Below are 25330 nucleotides of genomic sequence, written 5' to 3' on the forward strand. Positions count from 1 at the left end.
GATCTTACAGAAAAAGCTTTCAGTTTTTCACCATTGAGACTCGTGTTAGTGATGGGCTTTTTGTATTGCCTTTATTTTGTTGAGGTAGTTTCCTTCTATTCCTAGTTTGTGGAGTGGTCTTATCATGAAAAGCCATTAAATTGTAAAAAAGCATTTGATAATGCTTTTTCTGCATCAATTGGGAAGATCATGCACTTTCTGTCCTTCATTCTGTTAATGCAGTGTATTACATTTATTGATTTTCAAATGTTGAGCCCATCCTTGTACTCCCCTCGCCTTTTTTAAATGTCAAGGGGAGAGTCGCATGTTTGGAAGAATGCCTGCAGGTAAGATTTGGTAACTTGAGCTAACATTAATACTCTATAAATTGATCATGAAGCTCTTCCTCATGACCAATTTATAAACACTGCTTACCTTAGGTGAGGTTTCCAAGGTGGAACCTCAGATTCAGTAGTCTCCTCAGCCATAACAAGAAAGTTTATGCTCACAGATGGATGCTGAGAAAGCTATGGGACTTTTTACGCTTGTATGGTTCAATTTTATTTTTCTTCTCTAAGCACTTACTGGTTTACCTGAGGCTTTTACCCTCCCAGAGAGGGGGATGGAAGCAGTGATAAACAGTCAGACAGGCAAACAGATGATGAATCTGACATCTTGAACTCTGAGAACTTAAGACCATGTTCTGAGTTAGGCAAAAAGCTTGCAGGCATTGTGCTAAGGTCTTTACGTGCGTTATATTATTTAAATCTCAGAGCAGTCCTACTATGAGGCATTGTTTCGTTGATTAGCAGACTAAAGTTCAGAGAAAACCAACAGCCAGAAGTGGTGAAGCCAAAATTCAAACTCCAATATGTTGACATCCAAACCTATATTCCTAATTCCTGCACTCCAGCATCATTCCATAGCTTCAAACTGAACCCTCTTTGATCTTTGGATCTGATGGTTTACAGTTACCCATGGAAGGTACAATGGCAATGCTATGGCCCAGCCAGCACTGTCAACAGTGGGTCCAGAAACCCACAGAGGAATCTTAATATGGTACATAAAACAAGTTTAGAGTGCTCACCAGATTGATAATCTGACTGTGCTTCATTTTTTAAAAAACAGAATGAGGCCGGGCGCAGTGGCTCACGCCTGTAATCCCAGCAATTTGGGAGGCCGAGGCGGGCAGATCACGAGGTCAGGGGATTGAGACCATCCTGGCTAACACGGTGAAACCCCGTCTCTACTAAAAATAAAAAAAATTAGCCAGGCGCGGTGGCGGGCACCTGTAGTCCCAGCTACTCGGGAGGCTGAGGCAGGAGAATGGCGTGAACCCGGGAGGCGGAGCTTGCAGTGAGCCGAGATAGCGCCACTGCACTCCGTCCTAGGCGAAAGAGCCAGACTCCGTCTCAAAATAAAAAGTTAAAAACAAACAAACAAACAAAAAAACCAGAATGATACTCAGGTAGATCATCCACCTCTCTCTCCCTCCCTAGAACAGCCTGTTTCCTATTTGGGGTTTTCATTTATTTGTCTTAATTCTAACTATTCATCTCTCAAAAATCAATATATACATGTCATCCCCTTTGGAAAACATCCCCTATTCCCCAGAGTAAGCCGAGTAGATCTTCTCTTTGCTCCCATGGCCCTGGTGCCTGTGTGAGTATCCAGAGGCATCTTTTCATTGGTACACCTCCTCCCCTCCTTCACCAAACTAGCAGTCCTTGAGGGCAGAGCCTGACTTTCAGCTCTGCTTAGCATAGTGCTGGCATGCAGACGGCACTCTGAGTGAACAGTATCTCCTAGTGGCCTCTCTGCTTTTCCCTCTAGGCGTTGCTCTGCCTTAGGTGTGCTTACTTACCACCATGCCCACCATATCTTTTCAACCAAGTCTGCTCAAACATCTGGATCCACGTTTGATTACTCCTTTGACCTTTTACTTCCCAAACTTCTCATGAGTCTAGGCTGCCCCTCAGTGATACCAGCCCAGCTCCTCACCTTGAACCTGTGACCCTCTGTCCTACAAGGCTCCAAGTATTGTCAAGGTCAGGCTGCATTTAGAGATGCAGAGATCAGCACCCCTAACCTATGGCCTCACACACTGCTTCGGGCACATGCCCAGAGGTGCCACCTCCCTAATGAACCGCACCAGAAACCCATGCAGTGAAAGCTTGCCTTCTAATCTGCTCTTCAAACATATATATAGTCATGACATCCCAAATAAAGAAAGCATTTCCCTGAACATGGAATAGTTCCAAATAAAATAAACATCTAGTTTAAAAGTACACACACTCCCCCATGATTCCATCTTGCACCATCTCTTGAGGGAGTAACTATCACACATTAAGTAGTTTCTTATGAACACAAATTTCTTCATTACTAACATCTGTTTTCCATTCATTCATGTTAGTTTCTCTGATTAAACCATCATTTCGGAGCCAATTTGTCAGTATTGGTGGAAAAGAAAGTTCAGAATCGAGTGAAATATGATGCAAATGAAAGGAAATAAAGTGTTTATTTTAGGCATACTTTTTAAAAGTCATGAGGACCTGGAGAGACTGACCTGGGGTGGGAGGGGAATGTTATAAAGCACAGCATGAGACATAGAGGGGAGCTGCCTGAAGGAGCCGGGCCTTGGGGGTTACCTTAGTGCCCACCAGCTGGAGAATGGGATGAACATTCTAGTCCAAGGATGCACAGTGGAGAATGTAGGAAATGTCAAGACATTCACCAACGCTGCAGTTCACTACCTCACACAGTACTGGGAAGACTAAATTAAAGTACTAATACGTATGAATAAATATTACCTATTATTAGTTATGAGGAAAGCCAAGGCCGCAATTAATCTGTACTCAAAGCCCCAATTCCCTACCCTCCTTTAAAGCGAACAAACAAAAAAATAAAACTTCTTTACAGCAAAATTCTTTCAAACTCATTTTGTCTCATTTTTGTCTCCAGTCCTCTCTTGAAATCACTCCAATGTAACTCACACTCCCACCCATTTATTGAAAATGTCCTTGCCAAGGTGACCAATGACTCACACATTTGCTAAATTCAATAGTCAGTTCTTAGTCTTTATCTTACTTGACTTTCACAGCATTTGATGGCGCTCATCATTCTCTCCTACTTTTGTACTTGGCTTCCAGGACTCCACTTGCCTGGTTTTCCTTCTGCCTCACTGGCTGTACCTCTTTCTCCTTTGCTTGTTCTTGTTCACATCCCAACTACTCCATGTTGGAGCACCCTAGGCTTAGTGCTTGGCTCTCTTGTCTTTATCAATACTCAATTACTGTTGTCATCTCAAGACTTTAAATTCAATCTATATACTGACCAGTTCCAAATTTTTATCTCCAGCGTGGACTTCTTCCAGACTAAATATGCAACCGCGTACTCAACATCCACTTTTGCACATCTAATAAGACAACTCATATTTTTAGTAGGCATATTGAAATATAACTTACATATCATAAAATTCACCCATTGTTAGTGTACAATTTAAGGAATTTTTGGTAGATATATAAACATGCAATATCAAACTACAATCCAGTTTTAGAACATTTTTATCACCACAAAAAGTTCCTTTGTGCCTATTTGCCTCCACTCCTAGCCCTAGCTCCAGACAAACACTGATCTGTTTTCTATCCCTGTAAGTGTGTCTTTTCTGAACATTGCATGTAAATGGAATCATACAATATGTAGTGATTTGCACCTGACCTCTTTCACTTAGCATAATGATTTTTGAGATTCGTAAGTATTGTAGCATGTATCCACATTTCAATTTCATTTCTTTTGTTGATGAATTATATTTCATCATATGGACACACTATACTTTGTTTATTTATTCACCTGTTGATGGACATGTGGATTATATTCAGTTTGGTGCTATTATCCACAGTGTTGCTGTGAACACTTGCAAAATGTCTTTGTGTAAACTTATGTTTTCATTTCTTTTTGGAGGATTCCTAGTGGTAGTAAGGGAGAAGACTACCCCTCATATTGTCTTATGCCCAATTTCTGCCTCTAAGGAAAGAAAAAGTAAAAACTAAAAGGCAGAAATGAAAACCACAGGCAGACAGCCTGGCGCCACACCCTGGGCCTGGTAGTTAAAGATCGACCCCTGACCTAATTGGTTATTTTCATAAGAAAAGCACTGTGAAAATCCATGTCCTGTTCTGTTCTGTTCTAATTACTGGTGCATGCAGCCCCCAGTCACATACCCCTGCTTGCTCAATCGATCACGACCCTCTCACACGGACCGCCTTAGAGTTGTGAGCCCTTAAAAGGGATAGGAATTGCTCACTCGGGGAGCTCAGTTGTTGGAGATGTGAGTCTTGCCGAAGCTCCCGGCCGAATAAAGCCCTTCCTTCTTTAGCTTGGTGTCTAAGGGGTTTTGTCTGTGGCTTGTCCTGCTACAATAGAATCTCTGAGTCATATGATAAACTTACTTGTAACTTTTTAAGAAACTGCCGATATACTTTTCAAAGTGGCTGCATCATTTTACTTTTCTGACAACAACGTATGAAAGTTCCAGTTTCTCCACATCTTTTCCAACACTTGGTATTATCTGTCTTTAATTATACCCTTTACAGTCGATGTATAGTGGTGTCTTATGCTTTTAACTTGCACTTCCCTCATGATTAATGATTTATTTTTTCATATTCTTACTAGCCATTTGTATATCTTCTTAGTAAAATGACTATTTACTTTTCGTTTGTTTGTTTGAGACAAGAGTCTCACTCTGTCACCCAGGCTGGAGTGCAGTGGTGCAATCTTGGCTCACTGCAACCTCCACCTCCTGGGCTCATGTGATTCACTTGCCTCAGCCTCCTGAGTAACTGGGATTACAGGTGCTCACCACCACATCCAGCTAATGTTTGTATTTTTAGTAGAGACAGGGTTTCACCATGTCAGCCAGGCTGATCTTGAACTCCTGACCTCAAGTGACCCAACCACCTTGGCCTCCCAAAGTGCTGGGATTGCAGGCATGAGCCACCTCACCCAGCTATTTACGTTTTCTACTCATTTATTAATTGAGTTTTCTTACTATAGAGTTGTAAAAATTCTTTATGTATTTTAGATACAAGTACTTTATCAGATACATAATTTGAAAATATTTTCTCCAAGTCAGTGGCTTGTCTTTTCATTTTCTTAATGGTGTCTTTGAAGTACAAAAGTTTTAAATTTTGATAAACTCAAATTTATTATATTTTTATTATGGATTGTGCTTTTAGGGTTGTATCTAAAAATTAATTGCCCAACTCAAGGTTATGGAAATTTTCTCCCATGTTTTCTTCTAGAAATTTTATAGTTTTAGCTCTTACGTTTCTCTACATCTATTATGTATTTTCAGACAACTCAAATTTTACTTAACTGAAACTGACCTTCTGATCTGTTTCTATCAAACCAAACCTGTTTCTCCTAGAGTCATCCCCACCCCATTAAATGGACTTAACATTTTTTTCTATTGCTTGGGTCAAAAACTTGGAGTCATCCATAACACCTGTCTTTCTGTCTGCCCACATCCTATCCACCATCAAATCCTGTGTGCTCTACCTTCAGAATAGATCTAATGATTACTTCTCACTCTCTCTACTCTTACCACCCTGATCTAAGCCACTTTCACCTCTCATCTAGAATATTGCAGTAGCCTCCTAACTGATCTTCTTGCTTCCATTCTCACCCCTCATTTTCAACCTAACAGCCAGAGTGGTCCTATGAAAATATAGTCACATCACTTCTCTGTTTAAACCTTCCAATGGCTCTCATTCAACTCAGAGTTAATGCCAAATTCTTTTTTGTTTGTTGTTTGGTTTTTTTTTTTTGAGCACAGGGGACTTTATTGATTGTACACGACAAAGTGGGGCTCCCTAGGCTCCTCCCTCTTCAGGGGGTCTGCATGGAAATTGTGAGGAGGGGAGATTCTCAGTGAGGTGGGGGACTAAGGGCGGCAGGGACTCCTCAGCAGCTGAGGGTCTCTCTCTTCCTTTTGTGCTCTCACTGGGTCTGGTGGTCCAGGGGTCTTACTCCTTGGAGGCCATGTGGGCCATGAGGTCCACCACTCTATTGCTATAGCCAAATTCATTGTCATACCAGGAAATGAGCTTGATAAAGTGGTCACTGAGGGCAGTGCCAGCCCCAGCATCGAAGGTGGAAGAGTGGGTGTCACTGTTAAAGTCAGAGAAGACAGACTGGGTGCTCAGTGTAGCCCAGAATGCCCTTGAGGGGGCCCTCTGATGCCTGCTTCACCACCTTCTTGATGTCATCATATTTGTTAATGCCTAATTATTTAGGATGACCTATGTGGTTGCATTTCCCCTTACTTCTATGACCTAGTATCCTAGTATTCCATTCCCTCAATTTTTGGGTTCCCCATTTCTGCTCTGGCCTCTCATCAGGCTTAGCCCTATCTCAGTGTCTTTGCATCAGATAGTACCCTACCTGTACCTGAAATTCTCATCCCCTAGGTGTCTACATGGTTTGATCCCCCACTTTCTTCACCTGTTCTTAAGTCACCTGGAGGCCCTTACCTGGCCACTTTATTTATTTATTTATTTATTTATTTATTTATTTATTATTTACTTACTGAGACAAGGTCTAGCTCTGTTGCTCAGGCTGGAGTGCAGTGGTGCAATCTCGGCTCACTGCAACCTCTGCCTCCTGGGCACAGCCATCCCCCCACCTCACCTAGCTAATTTTGAGACTACAGGTAGCTGGGACAACAGGTGTACACCACCATACCTAGCTAATTTTTGTAGAGGCAGCATTTTACCATGTTGCCCAGGCTGGTCTTAAACTCCTGAGCTCAAGCAATCTGCCTGCTTCAGCCTCCCAAAGTGCTGAGATTACAGGCTTGAGTCACTGCATCTGGCCTACTCTATTTAAAACTGCAATTCACCCCTCCCTCCTGGCCCTCCTTATCCCCTGATCCTGTGTTATTTGTCTCTACACTTGTATCACCATCTGACATACTAACTACAGAACTTGTTTGTGGTCCATCTTCCCCACTGGCATACATTCTCTATGGGGGTGGCGGCATTCATTTGTTTTGTTTACTACCCTATCCCTAGTACCTTGAACACATAACAGATGCTCAAAGAATATTTGTTGGTTGAATGATTGAAGGGTCAAGACAAGATTCTGTAATCCAGCATTTCCAAAACTGGAGTTTGTAGAATACTAGTATCCTCTTAGAAATGAACTGCCCCCAAAAAAGAATTCAAGTTGAGAAACTTTTCATATCATTTCTACTCTTGGAAATTCATGAAGCTCGTTCTGAGACTACACACACTTAACCTAGCATTTCTCATGCAGTTCTTGGCCCTCCTGAATACCTATTAATATTTTTTTCCACTCTGTAGAAGACAATGGGGAAGACTCAATCCTAAGTAGAAACTCCATGTCAAAATATACCTGTGATATTCCTGACAACTCTCAGAGTCTCTGAAAGTCCTGTTTGGAGCCTCATGCCCTGTGCACCACCACAACAGCATGAGAGCACCGAGTCTTGTCCAGGCTGATGATCCCCAAGCCTGCGCCATCTGCTGAAGTATAAAGAAGAGCAAGGGGCACTGGGCAGGGCCAGGATCCCAAGACCCCACATGAGAAAGAGACGCATGTGCCAGAGCCAGGGTTCCTGAGTTTTCAGCTAACATAAAATGAAAATGCTGGTGGGACTCGGAAAGAGTGAGCCTGGGAGAACTAGAAAAAAAATAGTGACCAGAGAAGTCCCTCCAGAGCACCTCAGCAAATGTGAACTATCAGCAGTGCTGGGGCTCATACAGGGACAGCCAGTTTGTTCTCAGCCCATTTTGACTTTCTTTTCATGTAGTGACACTTTCACAAGTGACACTAGTCTATTTCATAAAAATTAGAAAATCAGGAGAAGAAATCAATGACCTACTTTCTTAAACTCTAGTTACAGCCACCAATAAGCTTTTGGGCCGTTTTCTTGCCCTGGGTAAAAACCTGCCTGACAATAAGATCGTGTCCTATGTACCCATAGCATTAATTGTGGCTTAAAGGCTATCCTAGGGTCTTGCACCAGACTGTCCACTAATTATATTTTTTTTAATCCTCAAAATTTGAAAGTTTTTAATTAGTATTAATCAACTACATGCTTTGATTGACAACAAACAGTTACAATATGTAACAGGGTGAAGCATATGTAAATTTAAAAACAGAATGGTGACTTCACAAATTATTTATTTTTTAATTGTCTTTCCAACTTTTAGGTTCAAGGGGTACATGTGCAGGTTTGTTACATGGGTAAACTGCATATTGAGGGTGGGGGTTTGGTATACAGATCATTTTGTCACCCAGGTAATCAGCATAATACCCAATAGGTAGTTTTTCAACCCTCACCTGCCTCCCACCCTCCACCCTCAAATACCCAATGTCTATTGTTTCTTTTTCTTTTTTTTGGAAGACAGAGTCTTGCTCTGTTGCCCAGGCTGGAGTGCAGTAGCACAATCTTGGTTCATTGCAGCCTCCACCTCGTGGGTTCAAGTGATTCTCCTGCCTCAGCCTCCCATGTAGAGGGGATTACTGGCACATGCCACCACACTCAGCTCATTTTTGGTATTTTACTAGAGACGGGGTTTCACCATGTTGCCCAAGCTGGTCTTGAACTTCTGAGCTCAGACAATCCTCTCACCTCAGCCTCTCAAAGTGCTAGGATTACAGGCATGAGCCACCACGCCCAGCCTCTATTGTTTCCCTCTTTTTGTCCATATGTAGCTCAATGTTTAGCTCCCCCTTATAAGTAAGAACATGCGGTATTTGGTTTTCTGTTCCTTCATTAATTCACTTAGGGGATAATAGCCTCCAGCTCCATCTATGTTGCTGCAAAGGACATGAATTCATTCTTTTTTATGGCTATGTAGTATCCCATGGTGTATATATACTACATTTTCTTTATCCAGTACACCACTGATGGGCACCTAGGTTGATTCCATGTATTTGCTATTGCGAATAGTGCTGTGATGGGCATGTGAGTACATGTGTCTTTATGGTAGAATGATTTATATTCCTTTGTGTGTATACCCAGTAATGGGATTACTGGGCCAAATGATAGTTCTATTTTAAGTTCTTTGGGAAATTGCCAGACTGCTTTCCACAGTGGCGGAACTAATTTGCATTCCCACTCACAGTGTATAACAGTTCCCTTTTCTCCTCAACTTTGCCAGCATCTGTTATTTTTTGGCATTTTAATATAGTAATGGCCATTTTGACTGGTGTAAGATGGAATCTCATTGTGATTTTTATTTGCATTTCTCTAATAATTTGTGATATTGAGCATTTTTCAAATGTTTGTTGGCCACAAGTACATCTTTTGAAAATTATCTGTTCAAGTTCTTTGCCCGTTTTTCAGTGGGGTTGTTTGTGTTTTGCTTATTGAATTAAGTTCCTTATAGGTTCTGAATATTAGACCTTTGTCAGTTGCATAGTTTGCAAATATTTTCTCCCATTCTGTAGGTTGTCTGTTTGCTCTGTTGATAGTTTCTTTTGCTGTGCAGAAGCTCTCTAGTTTAATTAGGTCCCACTGGTCAATTTTTGGTTTTGGTGCAATTGCTTTTGGAGACTTCATAATGAAGTCTTTGCCAGGGCCAGTGTCCAGAATGGTATTTCCTAGGTTTACTTTTAGGGTTTCTAAAGTTTTAGGTTTTACATTTAAGTCTTTAATCCATCTTGAGTTGATTTTTGTATATGGTGAAAGGAAAGAGTCTTCTGCACATGGCTAGCCAGTTATCCTAGCACCTTTTATTGAATAGGGAGTCTTTCCCCCATTGCTGTTATTGTAAGCTTTGTTAAAGATTAGATGGTTGTAGATGTGTGGCTTTATTTCTAGGAAGAGAGAAAGTCAAACTATCTCTCTTCGCAAGCGATACGATTCTATACCTAGAAAACCCCATAGTCTCTGCCCAGAGGCTCCTAGATCTGATAAACAACTTCAGCAAAGTTTCAGAATACAAAATCAATGTACAAAAATTAGTAGCATTTCTACACCCCAATAATGTCCAAGCTGACAGCCACATCAAGAATGCAATCCCATTCACAACAGCCACACAAAGAATAAAATGCCTAGAAATACAGCTAACCAGGAAGGTAAAAGATCTCTACTAGAAGAATTACAAAACACTGCTGAAAGAAATCAGAGATAACACAAACAAATGAAAAAACATCCCATGCTCATGGATAAGAAGAACCAGTATTGTTAGGTTGGACATACTGCTCAAGGCAATTTAAGATTCAGTGCTATTCCTATCAAACTACTGATGACATTTTGCACAGAATTAGAAAAAACTATTATAAAATTCATTTGGAAGCAAAAATGAGCCCAAATAGCCAACATGATCCTAAGCAAAAAGAAGAAAGCTGGAGGCATCAGACTACCTGACTTCAAACTATACTGCAAGGATACGGTAACTAAAACAGCATGGTACAGGTACAAAAACAGGCATACAGACCAATGGAACAGGTTAGAGAGCCCAGAAATACATTTTTCCTCTCAGTCCTGTTATTCTCCCATTTTTGCTACTGAAGTCAAGCTGGCTTTTGCCCCATGCTCTTCCTACCCCCTTATCTCTATATTTTATAGTCTATCCTGGAATTTTGCATTAGGGAAAGATAATTTTGTGCTGAGGTTTAAGCACTGGGAATGGAGAGGCAGAAGTAAAAGGTAGTTCAGGCCTGTGTCCTTGTAACTCTTTTGTCCACCTCCCCTGCAATAATTATGGAAATACTAGGTTCTCCTTGCATATTTTTAAGTTGACATAAATTTTTATCATACTTTTAAATATTTGCCAAAGATTTAGAGGAATTACCCAAATGTTTTCCAAAGTAGCTACAGCAATTTATATTCCTACCAGCACAGTAGTTTTAATTTATCCACATCCTTGTCAATACTTGTTATTATCTCTCTTGTTTATTATAGTCATCCTATAGGGGTGAAGTGGTACCTAATTGTGGTTTTGGTTTCCATTTTCCTAATGACTAATGATGTTAAACATCTTTTCATGTGCTAGTTAGCCAATTGTACTTCTTTCTCAGAGAATGCCTATTCATGTGTTCTGCACATTTTAAAAGCAGGATCTTTGTGGTATATGGCTTATATGTCAATAAAACTGTTATTAATGAAAAACATAGGTGAGGCATCAGGATTCTGGATCACATCAATTTGTGGACATAACATGAGAGGAACAGAAAATTATTTGAAATGAAATACCTGTTTGTTAGGAAAACATGGTTGTGTTTTCTGAGGGGTCAGGTATAACAGAAGTCCTTAGGAGAAAAATGGAGAGTATCCACTATTTTATTAAGCCTGGGTAACAGTGAGTATGGGTGATAGGAAGAGAGAGTGCAGAGAAGATCTGAAAGCCATTTCAAACACAAGGCTCATGTAGCCTTGGGGTTAATGGGTTTGCTAGGTAGCAAGAGCAACATTGCTGAACATCTAGTCTCTTGCTGTGTCTGATGAAAAACATCACTTTGCCAAAGAAATCCACATTTCATGCTACATTGACATTATGTATATATTTTTAATGGAATGTCCTAAAATTCTGTCATTATCCATAAGTTCTTGCATGCCCTCAAATCAAATCTTAATTTAAAAAAATTATTTTCATCACACTTTGCATTTGATGCTACAGAAAATTTATTCATGTCAGATTTTCTTAGCTGTGTCAAAGGGCCATTTTCTGAATATGCCTCTTTTTGTAAATGTGAAATTAAGCCCTTCCTCGAGCCTGGCAGATCAGTTCTCACCCTCAGGGCTTGAAAGGGAGAGCCAGTTCGAGATCATGCAGCTGATTAGTAATGGAGTGGAGCAACTGACAATAAATTAGAAGAAAAATGTTTAATGAGGGTTGTCTTAGTATTTCCAGCTGTTTAAAGAAACACTGTTTGCCATATTCTACCAAGACAAAAATGAAAGTACTTAACCCCATTAGCTATGATGTCAAAGGGAGGGAACTGGTACCTTTGGCTTCCATGGATGCCATGTTAGTAATATTATCTTTTTAAAAAAGTCTTCATCATTATCTGGTTTCAAACAAATGAAGATTACATTTATCTTGTTTGAAATACCTTTTTAAGTATAATATCCCTCACACCATCATGGTTCCTTTCTATGTTTTTCCTTCACTGATCTAATACTACAAAAACCAAGTTCAAAAGTCCTCCAATATGTTTCTTGCTCTCAGCTGGTCACAGTCTGGCTGGAGAGATGACATGCCATCAGCTAGTTGTACAGACCTGATTTGGAAATCTTTAAATCCTCTACATGTCTTTTAGTAGCACAGACTTTAAAAACAAAATCAGTAAAAAGATCAGTGGTTGCCAGAAAGTAGAGGGGAGGGATGGCTGAATGGGTGGAGCACAGAAGATTTGAAGGGCAGTGAGACCACTCTGTATCATTGGATCATGCTGGATATGTGTCATTATAAGCTTTATCCAAATCTGTAGAATATACAGCACCAAAAGTAAGCCCCCAAGCAAACTATGGGTTTTGGGTGATTGATGCGTCAATGGAGGTTCTTCAATTGTAATGAATGTGCCACTCTGGTTGGGGGTGCAATCATCAGGGAAAGTAAGCATGTTGGGGCTGGAATATATGGGAAGTCTCTGCAACTTCCCCTCAACTTTTTTGTGGGACCTAAAACTGCTCTAAAAAATTAAAGTCTATTAAAAGTGATAAATGTCATAATTTCAAAAAAGAATCTGGCAAGAGCTACTTTTTATGGTTTCAAAAATTGTCAATGTTTTTAAAACTAATAATAAACCTACTCCAGTTTCTTTATTCAGAAGAGATAGTGTTTAATAAAATATCTTGTCTCTCTTTTAAAGAATAATTCATAAAATTGTTCTAGTAAACCATGTACAAGTAATAACTGTTTTATGAAAACTAAAAAACCCTGAATTTTTAAAGAGGGGGTAAATAAGATTATTTTTATGTTCGTAAAAACTTATTAGTTTTGAAAAAGGCTTCTGACTGGTGGTGGAGGGGGTTGGTGACAGGGACAGAGGCACACTAAGTGGTCAGACAGAGGAAAGCATTGGCAAGAAGGAGGGTTTCAGTCTAGAAGCCCCTGTTAACCCACCCAGGCATTCCACACATGCTTAGTGATATTTAACAGTGTGCCTTCCCCGCGTGGCTGGGGACCTTAGAACCTGGGGAGGAAACGGGTACTAATCAAATAGCCTAACAAATGCAGTCATGTGTTATTTAATGACAGGGATACATTCTGAGAAACGCATAACTGAGTAATTGTGTCATTATGGGACCATGATAAAGTGTACTTACACAAACCTAGATAGTGTGTGTTGTGTGTGTGTGTATATATATATATATATAGTATGTATTTTTTAAATATGGAAAACCAAATGTCCCAGCATCATTACTGAATATCAGTTATTTCTCCTACTTGATCTGCAAAGCCAATATCAGGTGCCATAGATCAGATCTCTACATATGCTCCATTATAATCCTATTGGACCACCTTTGTATATGGGGTCTGCCATTGACCAAAACATCCTTGTGCAGTACATAACTGTATATAAATTCAAAATGTGACAGATGAAGGAAGTCTCAGGACTCTGCGCATATGCCACAGGAACATAATCTACCATAGTTATATTATCTGTAAAATGAAAAATGACTTGATTTTAAGTGAGTTTTAAAAGAATGCCAAAGGGCATTTTATTAAGCTAATGGAGATTCTCTTAAAGAACTTTGAACCTCAACACATGCATGCCAGACTCTAATCATTACCATAAATATTTCATGCCTCCATACAGGCATTAAGTGATAGTTGGGGGCATGATATAAGTAGTATTTTATAGCTTTCTATCACACATATGGAAGAAGGCACAACCCAAGAAACGGAGTGGCTGTGCTGCAGAAATGGGCTTTGAGGCTGGTGACTGTTGTCTTTGCTTGCATAAAGCAGGCTCAGGAGGAACCTGCAGACCTGTTATCTTTGCCTTCTTTCTGCCACTTTTCCTTCTACCACTCTTACTTTCACCTGCTGCCTTCCTCCCACGACAGTGTCATTGTCTACAAGCGTGAGGATCCTTCTCTCCTCAGGAAACTCCTTAAGGCTTCAGCGCTCACCATGGTTGAAAGCCTTCCCAAGCCTTTACTGTTCAGTCTGGCCCCTCTCCCAGAGCTTGGTGTCCTGGACAAGCACCTCCGACTCATCTGGCCCCAGACAAATTCACTCTAACATCTCCCAGTCTGACTTCCCGTCTCGTTTTTCTTTCTCAGCAGCATCAAACTCCTCGTGTTGAAACCTCAGATTCCCTCACTTTTTCCTTATTTCTCTATACCTGGGTCCTCCAGGTTGAGTGTGTGTTTAAACTCCCTGGGTGTCTGGGCTGTACCTCCAGGTTTTGGAGTATGCCTGAAAATCTGTGTATCTAAAAAGTTTCCAGAAGACACGACTGCTGCTGCTGCTGCTGACCATTTTTCCATACCTACCAATTGCCACTAGGCTCTATTGTATTTTCCTTTGTGTGGCCTGTCTTACTTACTCACACTGACCACCTTTCCTTCCTATCTCACACCAGGACATCCTGACTGGGGTCCCTGGCACCTCACCCACTCCACCCCAACCATCTTGTGGTGCAGCTTCTGAAAACGCTGCTTGCATTCATGTCCTCCTCCCTGCACATTCTTCACGACATCCACACTGCTTGGGGAATATAGCCGAGACTCCTTAATGTGACATCAGAGGCTCTCCATAACTTGATCCCAAAATCCTTCTGCAATCTTGAGTCCTTCTTCATCCCAGTAGAGACACTCTGCTCCACCCATGCTAACATTCTGTTCCCCAAAGACTGCATTTTACTTCCACCTCTTTTGTAATGGTTTAGAGAATTGGGGAATGTGGGGCTGGGACCAAATCCCAAGGATTCCACATCCTAGGTGTGTGATGGTAGAGCCATTTATAACGCAGGACTGCAGAGCCTTCATCTTTGTGATACCCGGTGATCATAATACCTGGGGCACTCCTCACAAAGATAGCAGAAAAATTGTTGAGAAATACATTTGATGCAGGTATCACAGAACCTGGCACACAATAGCTGCCTGATAGTTCATGATATTTATGGGTAAATTCAATAATATATACAAAATGTATATTGTCTCTATGATATAGCCCAGGGATAAACCTGGGCCTATAGAAAATGTTTCTCTGATCAAAGATATCAGTACAATTGAAAGTTAAACCCGGAAACCCCAAATTCATTAGCCACCCATTCACCCGACAAGCCTGTTTCTCAAATCAGCAAACTTGAGAGCCTTTTCCCAGTGGCAATTGAATTGGTAAGTATTCATGTGCCTTGAACAGTCAAGTGTCATTCATTTCATTCTTAGTTAAGTCAAGATGACAGTGCCAGGCAGGACTGAGGTTTTGTCTCTCTGTTTCAGAAAAGCCAAGACATGTACTTACTACATCAAAAGGATGGTTGTTAGCATGATCTCATGTTTGCTTATGTGAAGTTCTAAATGTGCAAAATAAAATTATGTTCTCATTTCTTTTTTAATTTAACCTTCCCTTTTGGGGGGAGGGAATTGTTTTAAAGTAATTTTCCTTTTTCTTTTCTTTTCTTTTTCTTTTTTTTTTTATTTTGTTTTGCTTTGTTTTTGTTTTTTAGGCTTACCTCCAATTCCTTCAACTTCCAGAACAGGCTTTGCAGAATTTTCCATGAGGGGACGCATGAGGGAGAAATTGCAAGCAGCGAGGGTGAGAGAAACCACATGAATATTCTGTTCAGTGCTGATTGCAATCTTCCAGGGCTTGTCTAGCTTACTTTTTATGCTCCAAACTGCATGGATTTGAATACCATTCAATTTGTCTTTCAAGTTTTAAATGTTAATGTCTTATTTTGCATTGGCACAGATGAAAATTATGCTTCAGAATTTAATGTCACTTTTCTGAACCATTTTCCTTGCTCTTCCCCTTAAAGAAGGATAGCATGTATTTTTTACTGATTATTTCTCGGCATTCCTGACATCATGTAGCAGTAAATTTCTGTTTGACTTTTTAGTCCAAAGCAGAAAGTGCATTGCTGCAGGAAATCCCCACTCCTCGGCCCAGACGCTTACGAAGTCCCAGTAAGAAAGAATTGGAGACTGAATTTGGCACAGAGGTGAGAAATACCCTCTCTACTTTGTGATCAAAACCAGTAAAGCAGAATATAAAGTTTCCAGCAAAAGTTTTTAGAGCAGAGCTATGCACAGAGGAGGTATTAAATGCTTATTAATAATTATAATACACTTTGGGAGACTGAGGTGGGAGGATCGCTTGAGTCCAAGAGTTCAACACCAGCCTGGGCAACAGAGCAAGACCCCACCCCTACTAAAAATAAAAATGAAAAATTTAACTGGGCATGCTGGCTTGTGCCTGTAGTCCCAGCTACTCGGGAGGCTGAGGTGGGAGGATCACTTAGGCCCAGGAGTTCAAAGCTGCAGTGAGCTATGATTAGGCCACTGCAGTCCTGCCTGGGCAACAGTGAGACCCTATTTCAAAAATATTAATAATTACAATAGCTACTATTTATAAGGTACTACTCTGTGCCAGGCATTTTACCACCTTTGTCCCATGTTATCACATTTCATTATCCCTACAGGGCAGGTACTATTATTTTCATTCACATTTAACAGATGAGGAAACTGAGGGTCAGAGTAGATGTGAAACCACCCTGGGTCACAGAGCATACATGTGGAAGAGTTGGGATTTGATCCCAGCTCTATATCATTTCCAGTCTGTCTCATTGGGTCAGCATTGCTGGATCCATGGATCTTCCTGGAAAGCAGGGAGAGAGATAAAAGTGCAGCAGAAAAACGGAGTCAGATGATAAGGGTCCTTGAATGTCACATTTAGGAGCCTCGGTAGTTTTCTACAAGCCATGGGAAGCTATTGACAGCAGTAAGGGGAAGCAGTCTGAATGCACTAGAGTGAATTTCGTTCGTATTTGAGGTGCCGGTGAGGAATCTCAATATGTGTTCCTCCAGAGACACAGAGGAAGGGCCCAGACCTGGAAAAACAGATTTAGGAAGTGTTTCTACTGTGGTGAGTGATTGAAGTTTTGAGAGTGCCTTTGGAGAAAACCTTAGAGTTAAAGCTGTTAAGGAGGAGAGGGAGCCAGGAAAAGAAACACAGAGATTTCAATGAGGGGTAAGCGCTAAGACGGCAGAAAAAGGAACAGAAAGAAAAACAGCAAATGGCTCAGGAGGTGTTTGCAACTACAATCCAATTGGTTTTTTGTTGTTTTTATTGGTTTGGGTTGTTTTTAACCATTAAGACAAAGAAGCCCAGGCTCTAGGGATATTTCTGATTTTTTAAATGATGCCTTTTCTTTTTCTGTGATGAGGTGTTATAAAATGTTACCTATATTCACCCCAAAGAAGTCACAAGTTGCATAATTATAAGGAATGTGGCAGCCTTGTTTATGTTTTGTGGTCTTCAGTAGGAACACTAGTCAGTCCAATGAAATGGCTTTATGACTATTTGTTATGTGCCCTCATGATCCATTCCACTGAAAAAGCATTTCTTCCCTTTAATTCCCATTTATTTTCTTACTACAAAAGCCATAATTTAAAAATATTGGAAAATAAAGAAAAATATCTATAATCCCATCAGCTTGCCAAAAGAACTTTGGTTATTTTGGCGGGCATGTGAGGCTAAGCATCTGGTCATGTTGGCTAAGTGACAGGAGGTTCAGGTCTTTTATATCTGGCTTTTTCTATACCTTCTGACTGAAAATCATTTCACAACATCATTTCAAAAAACAGATATCATTATTCATGTAGCTCTCACTGTCCATGGGCCACAAATACTGATATCTCAAATAAAGCTGGAAGTTGTAGAAGTAAAAATATACTCCCTGGGCTACTAGGGTGTTTATTTCTCATTGTGATCAGGACTTGGCTTGTATGTTCATAATATGCCATATTGCCTAAGTACCATTCTTACAGTATTGAGGCAAACATCAACTGCTTTGTCTTTAGACCAAGTCACATATTCATAATAGGACATCTCACAACCACATTTCTTCATGTATATACCTCAAATCCAGAAGGAATATCTAAAAAATCGTTCAATATCCTGTTCATCAAAAAATATAGCACACAAAGAGCACAGATGCTGAGCTTCAGCTGACCAGGGCTAAAGGCTGCCGACCTCACTCACTAGTGATGTGACCTTTGAGTTTAGCTACTCTCCAGACCCTGCTTCCCGCCTCTATAAAACAGGGGTAATTCCAGAACCTAGTTCTTGGTATTGTTTTGAGGATTAAATGAGTGAATACATGTTACAGTGTTTCACATAGTACCGGGCACATGGTCAGCCCTCTGTATTTAAGTATTAATGATTGTTAGATGCTGTATACTCAGAGAGAAAAGGAGAAACCAGTTAGGAATACTTTGGTCAGTAATCCAAATTTACCAAGGCAAACCACTGCTTAATCTCTTTTGTATTTTCTTTCACTTTATGCTCAGCAGATTTGTGATAGGTGAACAAATGCAAATCTCTAAGAACACATAAACATCGAAGTAGAAGTAACACAGAACCTTGAAAACTTAGCCTCCACTAGATATGACCAAAACTTCTCTACATGTGGCCCTGGTTCCCTGTCTCAGGTTACCCAAGATCTGATCCTTGAATCTAATTTACCTGTTGCCCAGCCAGCACTTATGAGAAACTCCTTCCTGCCAGGTGTCCGATAGGCTCAGAACACCCAGTGATGACAGTGACAGCTCACCCTTGAGGAGCTCAGTGGAGTTGACAGCCAGTGGGGATATAGGGGGATTCAGCTCTGTGGTGGGTGCTGTTAGCAGCCCACCAAAATGGCACCTCGTCCCAGCCTCAAAATCAGGTTATATAAAAATTAGTCCATGGCTTTCTTTGATCTGACGCCCAAAGCACAAGTAACAAAAGGATAAATAGCTACATTGGACTTCATCAAAATTAAAAACTTGTACTTCAAAGGAAACCATTGAACAAGGTAAGAAGAACACATGAAATGGAGAAGTTATTTGCAAATCATGCATCTTGGTAAGTATCAGGACCACTATCAAGCATATATAAAAATTTGAGGGGTCTACAAGACAATCAGATTAGGGTGTCTTTTAAGAAATTGGTTTAGATTATGGTTTAAAGAGAGATCAGGGCTAGAGCTAATATATTTTGTAATTATGTTATAACAAAAGCAGTGAGACTTTAATTGGTCTAGCTCAAGTTAGAAGAGGGCCTAGAGCCTTCTTGGAGGATACAACAAATTTAAGGGTGAGAAAGAATTTCTAGATGGATATGTGCACATATGATGATAGGCACTCAATATTTTATTGCTGGATTGAAATTGAATGTAATTATTACTTTAAGATTATACAAATGTATTATAGTTCTTTAAAATTTAATTTAGCATGCTCAATCCTTTTAAGTATAATTAATGGCCTTAAATGTATTAATATAATTGACTTTAAAACTTTCTAAGATTTTGACAAAAATTACATTATATACTTTTTTATCAAGTCCATAAATACTGTAATAAAACCATCAATACTGCAATAAATCACATCAATGAAATTATATTATCTGAGCATATTTTCTATATCAACCCAATGGAAAGAAACAAAAATAATAATTTCCACATATTTTGCCACATGGAATTTAACCTAATTATTTTCTAGATTACTAATGTTAAGCTTTCTGCCTGGTCTTGTGTTTCATTATCATCATCTTCACAGATCTCTAAAGCCCAAGGCTTGCCTATACACAGCCAAGTTTCTCTCTCATGAGTTGACTTCTCGGTTTGTTTTGTGTGTTTTCAAACACATCAGTCTCTCTCCTTTGCTACAGGAAGTGCAGCAGACAGGAATAGAATGGCATCATCAACAATGCATGAGAAAGTCTTAGCCCTATTTTACAAGGCGACCTCACTTGGCAGAATCTTAAAAAGCCTTCCTGACCAAGCACAGGAATCTGATCTTTATTCTACTGCAGTTTTTAAAAATCCTAGGCCGGGTGTGGTGGCTCACGTCTGTAATTCCAGCACTTTGGGAGGCTGAGGCGGGCGGATCACGAGGTCAGGAGTTCGAGACCAGTCTGGCCAACATAGTGAAACCCCGTCTCTACTAAAAATACAAAAAAAAAAATTAGCCGGGTTTGGTGGCGGGTGCCTGTAATCCCAGCTACTCAGGAGGCTGAGGCAGGAAAATCTCGTGAACCCGGGAGGCGGAGGTTGTAGTGAGCTGAGATCGCGCCACTGCACTCCAGTCTGGGTGACAGAACAAGACTCCATCTCAAAAAAAAAAAAAGAAAAAAAAAATCCTTACACTGGGTAATACTCATCTGCTTCTTTCCTCATCCTTAAAAACATTTAAAATACTGAGACAAATAATAACTTCATTTAGCATTGCATTGTGGAAGGTATTGATTAGCACAGCTTCAACTTCTGTACAATTGAGTTGGTAGATAACTATTTAACCTTAATACTACAAAATGAGAAAATGAAGAAGTATAGAATTCAACATAAAAGGAAACTGTATACAGTTGCTTGATATTATGATAGATTATACCCAACTGACACCCCCATTTTTATTCTGGCCATTACTGGACATCTAGCTGCACCTAAGTGAAATTTGACAGCACCTCACTTTAGCTGTACCTCCAGGTTTCATTCCAGGGTATCCCTTCCTCTCCAGAAGGCTTGTGGAGGCCTACTCATGTATTCTGACACATATGCAAGACTGGAAGCACCAGAGGCTTAACACCCTCTGGTGCAATCACCAACTATGTAGAGGCCAAGGGGACACTTCCTTGTCACCCTCTGAAAGTTCACTGAAAATCAGCTGACAAAAGGCAGATTAATAGGAGAAAAGGCACACACATTTATTAGTGTGCAAGGAGTACAGATAATTATGTACCCTTCATCCTAGAGGAAAGAGAGATGGAGAAGTGTGGGTGATTTTAGCAAGTAGCAAATGATTTTTAGGGGAATTCAATGGGCTTGAAGAACATAACAGTGGCCTCGGACAAAGTCTGTTGGGCCCGCAGAGCAGACAATGGTTTTTGACTAAAGTCTGTCCAAGTGTGTTGATGGATTTCAGTCTTTCTTCCTGCGATATGGGTACAGTTAATGAACACTCAGGAGAGGGACCAAAGGTCACTGTTTTCTTCTTTGGCAGGTTTGGACTCAGGCAGCTAAGGGAACTTCAGAGAACAACCTCATCCTGTGCTTTAGGAGAGAGAGGGAATTTGGCATTCAGGGTAGGGGAGGTCAGAGAGAACTTGAGGCTTCTTCTTCAGTTCAGCATGTCAAAGCACCATATTTTGGGCCATCTGTTTCTGAGCCCCTCCAACCACCTGGGGGACAGAAGCCATTAGACAAACATTCCCCTCTTCTGTGTCCCTGGTGGACAATTCTGAGAAGCAGTCTACGTGACTCCTCAGAGGATCCCTGTGGGTTAAACTCTCTTGCCCACAGTGGTAGCCTTGTCAATCAAGTTCTCCTGCACTCACTTTCCACCTGCTTTATTCTTCCCAGTCCCCAGTTCCTGTTCTTTGGTGTCACTTCTCAGAGTCAACTACAGGCACAGAAAAACCCTTGCCACAGGCTCTGGTTTCCCATGGGCTAAACTAAAATGTTTAGTCGTATCATATGAATACAAACTATAGACCAAAAAAAAGACATGTAAGAAAAAGCTAGTAATATGATAATAATGGCTACCATTAATGCACCTAACTGGTTATATTTTATGTACATTTCCTTATTTGATGCTCTACTCAAGTGGCCTAAGTTGTAAATGGTACAGTTAAAATTCAAAGCCAGGCAGTCAGACTTTAGAGCCTATGGTTTCAATTGCCAAGCTCTACAGGACAGTGCCTGATATGAATCAGACAATTTGATTCCAAAAAGAGAGTTCATTTTAGGATGGAGAAAGGAAGTAGCTTTGTGTGGTCTTGAGGAACAGGTAGGACTTGGGAAGGATATATTGAAGGTCCCCAGTGAAGATGGCACACTACATTACTGTTGTTGGGTGACAGTTATTCCATGCTGTGAAATAATTCTCTGTCCATATAATAATGATCAAGTTTCTGTCATAGGTAGAATAAGTATGTTCCTTCTTGCCATGAACACCTATATGTGCTACTGGGATGGCTTAGAATTGCTCAAAATTGCTTGACATTTAGATTGTGCTTCATGAAAAAGGAGGAGTATCTGGGTTTTAAAAGGGGTGGATTAGAAGGAGAGATGGGTAAGAAGTTGGAAACAGCACCTTGCAGATTAGCTTTCAGAGGCAAAAGGGAATACCCATATGATAACTATCACATAGAGCAAGTAGAGGCAGAGGGCTCAGCTTCCCAGGGTGAATAGCAGGACCAGAGCTTCAGTGAGGACAGGCCATGTACCCTGGAGGATGTGTGTTGGACTTATTTACAATCAGACATTATTAATGTTTTTCTTTATAGACTGTTTGGAAATGATCCTCTGTGAAGTGGATAATCTTAATTTATAGGATGAGATAACACTTTTTTTTTTTTTTTTTTTGAGACGGAGTCTTGCTCTATCTCCCAGGCTGGAGTGCAGTGCTGCAATCTCAGCTCACTGCAACCTCTGCCTCCCAGGTTCAAGGGATTTTCCTGCCTCAGCCTCCCCAGTAGCTGGGATTACAGGCGCCCGCCACCACGCCTGGCTAAACTTTGTATTTTTAGTAAAGGTGGGTTTCACTATGTTTGCCAGGCTGGTCTTGAACTCCTGACCTCAGGTGATCTGCCCACCTTGGCCTCCCAAAGTGCTGGGAGTTCAAGCATGAGCCACTGCATCTGGCCAACAGTTTTCATTTTTATTTTTTTTATTTTTTTTATTTTTTTATTATACTTTAAGTTTTAGGGTACATGTGCACATTGTGCAGGTTAGTTACATATGTATACATGTGCCATGCTGGTGCGCTGCACCCACTAACTCATCATCTAGCATTAGGTATATCTCCCAATGCTATCCCTCCCCCTCCCCCCACCCCACCACAGTCCCCAGAGTGTGATATTCCCCTTCCTGTGTCCCTGTGATATCATTATTCAACTCCCACCTATGAGTGAGAATATGCGGTGTTTGGTTTTTTGTTCTTGCGATAGTTTACTGAGAATGATGATTTCCAATTTCATCCATGTCCCTACAAAGGACATGAAATCATTTTTATGGCTGCATAGTATTCCATGGTGTATATGTGCCACATTTTCTTAATCCAGTCTATCATTGTTGGACATTTGGGTTGGTTCCAAGTCTTTGCTATTGTGAATAATGCCGCAATAAACGTACGTGTGCATGTGTCTTTATAGCAGCATGATTTATAGTCCTTTGGGTATATACCCAGTAATGGGATGGCTGGGTCAAATGGTATTTCTAGTTCTAGATCCCTGAGGAATCGCCACACTGACTTCCACAATGGTTGAACTAGTTTACAGTCCCACCAACAGTGTAAAAGTGTTCCTATTTCTCCACATCCTCTCCAGCACCTGTAGTTTCCTGACTTTTTAATGATTGCCATTCTAACTGGTGTGAGATGGTATCTCATAGTGGTTTTGATTTGCATTTCTCTGATGGCCAGTGATGGTGAGCATTTTTTCATGTGTTTTTGGCTGCATAAATGTCTTCTTTTGAGAAGTGTCTGTTCATGTCCTTCGCCCACTTTTTGATGGGGTTGTTTGTTTTTTTCTTGTAAATTTGTTTGAGTTCATTGTAGATTCTGGATATTAGCCCTTTGTCAGATGAGTAGGTTGCGAAAATTTTCTCCCATTTTGTAGGTTGCCTGTTCACTCTGATGGTAGTTTCTTTTGCTGTGCAGAGGCTCTTTAGTTTAATTAGATCCCATTTGTCAATTTTGTCTTTTGTTGCCATTGCTTTTGGTGTTTTGGACATGAAGTCCTTGCCCATGCCTATGTCCTGAATGGTAATGCCTAGGTTTTCTTCTAGGGTTTTTATGGTTTTAGGTCTAACGTTTAAATCTTTAATCCATCTTGAATTGATTTTTGTATAAGGTGTAAGGAAGGGATCCAGTTTCAGCTTCCTACATATGGCTAGCCAGTTTCCCCAGCACCATTTATTAAATAGGGAATCCTTTCCCCATTGCTTGTTTTTCTCAGGTTTGTCAAAGATCCAATAGTTGTAGGTATGCGGCGTTATTTCTGAGGGCTCTGTTCTGTTCCATTGATCTATATCTCTGTTTTGGTACCAGTACCATGCTGTTTTGGTTACTGTAGCCTTGTAGTATAGTTTGAAGTCAGGTAGTGTGATTCCTCCAGCTTTGTTCTTTTGGCTTAGGATTGACTTGGCAATGTGGGCTCTTTTTTGGTTCAATATGAACTTTAAAGTAGATTTTTCCAATTCTGTGAAGAAAGGCATTGGTAGCTTGATGGGGATGGCATTGAATCTGTAAATTACCTTGGGCAGTATGGCCATTTTCACAATATTGATTCTTCCTACCCATGAGCATGGAATGTTCTTCCATTTGTTTGTATCCTCGTTTATTTCCTTGAGCAGTGGTTTGTAGTTCTCCTTGAAGAGGTCCTTCGCGTCCCTTGTAAGTTGGATTCCTAGGTATTTTATTCTCTTTGTAGCAATTGTGAATGGGAGTTCACTCATGATTTGGCTCTCTGTTTGTCTGTTGTTGGTGTATAAGAATGCTTGTGATTTTTGTACATTGATTTTGTATCCTGAGACTTTGCTGAAGTTGCTTATCAGCTTAAGGAGATTTTGGGCTGAGACAATGGGGTTTTCTAGATATACAATCATGTCGTCTGCAAACAGGGACAATTTGACTTCCTCTTTTCCTAATTGAATACCCTTTATTTCCTTCTCCTGCCTAATTGCCCTGGCCAGAACTTCCAACACTATGTTGAATAGGAGTGGTGAGAGAGGGCATCCCTGTCTTGTGACAGTTTTCAAAGGGAATGCTTCCAGTTTTTGCCCATTCAGTATGATATTGGCTGTGGGTTTGTCATAGATAGCTCTTATTATTTTGAGATACGTCCCATCAATACCTAATTTATTGAGAGTTTTTAGCATGAAGGGTTGTTGAATTTTGTCAAAGGCTTTTTCTGCATCTATTGAGATAATCATGTGGTTTTTGTCTTTGGCTCTGTTTATATGCTGGATTACATTTATTGATTTGCGTATATTGAACCAGCCTTGCATCCCAGGGATGAAGCCCACTTGATCATGGTGGATAAGCTTTTTGATGTGCTGCTGGATTTGGTTTGCCAGTATTTTCTTGAGGATTTTTGCATCAATGTTCATCAAGGATATTGGTCTAAAATTCTCTTTTTTGGTTGTGTCTCTGCCAGGCTTT

At 40.4% G+C, this 25330-nt stretch overlaps 1 protein-coding gene across 13 annotated transcripts in view; it reads left to right on the forward strand.

Annotated features, from left to right (window-relative positions):
- The window catches only part of CC2D2A (coiled-coil and C2 domain containing 2A), a 142128-nt gene that overhangs the window by 21693 nt on the left and 95105 nt on the right, over window positions 1-25330 (forward strand). For all 13 annotated transcript variants that reach the window (XM_009447370.5, XM_063808637.1, XM_063808638.1 and 10 more), the window contains 2 exons: window positions 15637-15725; window positions 16030-16131. In XM_009447370.5, coding sequence (XP_009445645.3) covers window positions 15637-15725; window positions 16030-16131 — 191 coding nt within the window. The remainder of the gene's footprint in view (window positions 1-15636; window positions 15726-16029; window positions 16132-25330) is intronic.

The sequence above is a fragment of the Pan troglodytes genome, chromosome 3 (assembly GCF_028858775.2).
Source record: "Pan troglodytes isolate AG18354 chromosome 3, NHGRI_mPanTro3-v2.0_pri, whole genome shotgun sequence".
NCBI classification, from domain to species: domain Eukaryota; kingdom Metazoa; phylum Chordata; class Mammalia; order Primates; family Hominidae; genus Pan; species Pan troglodytes.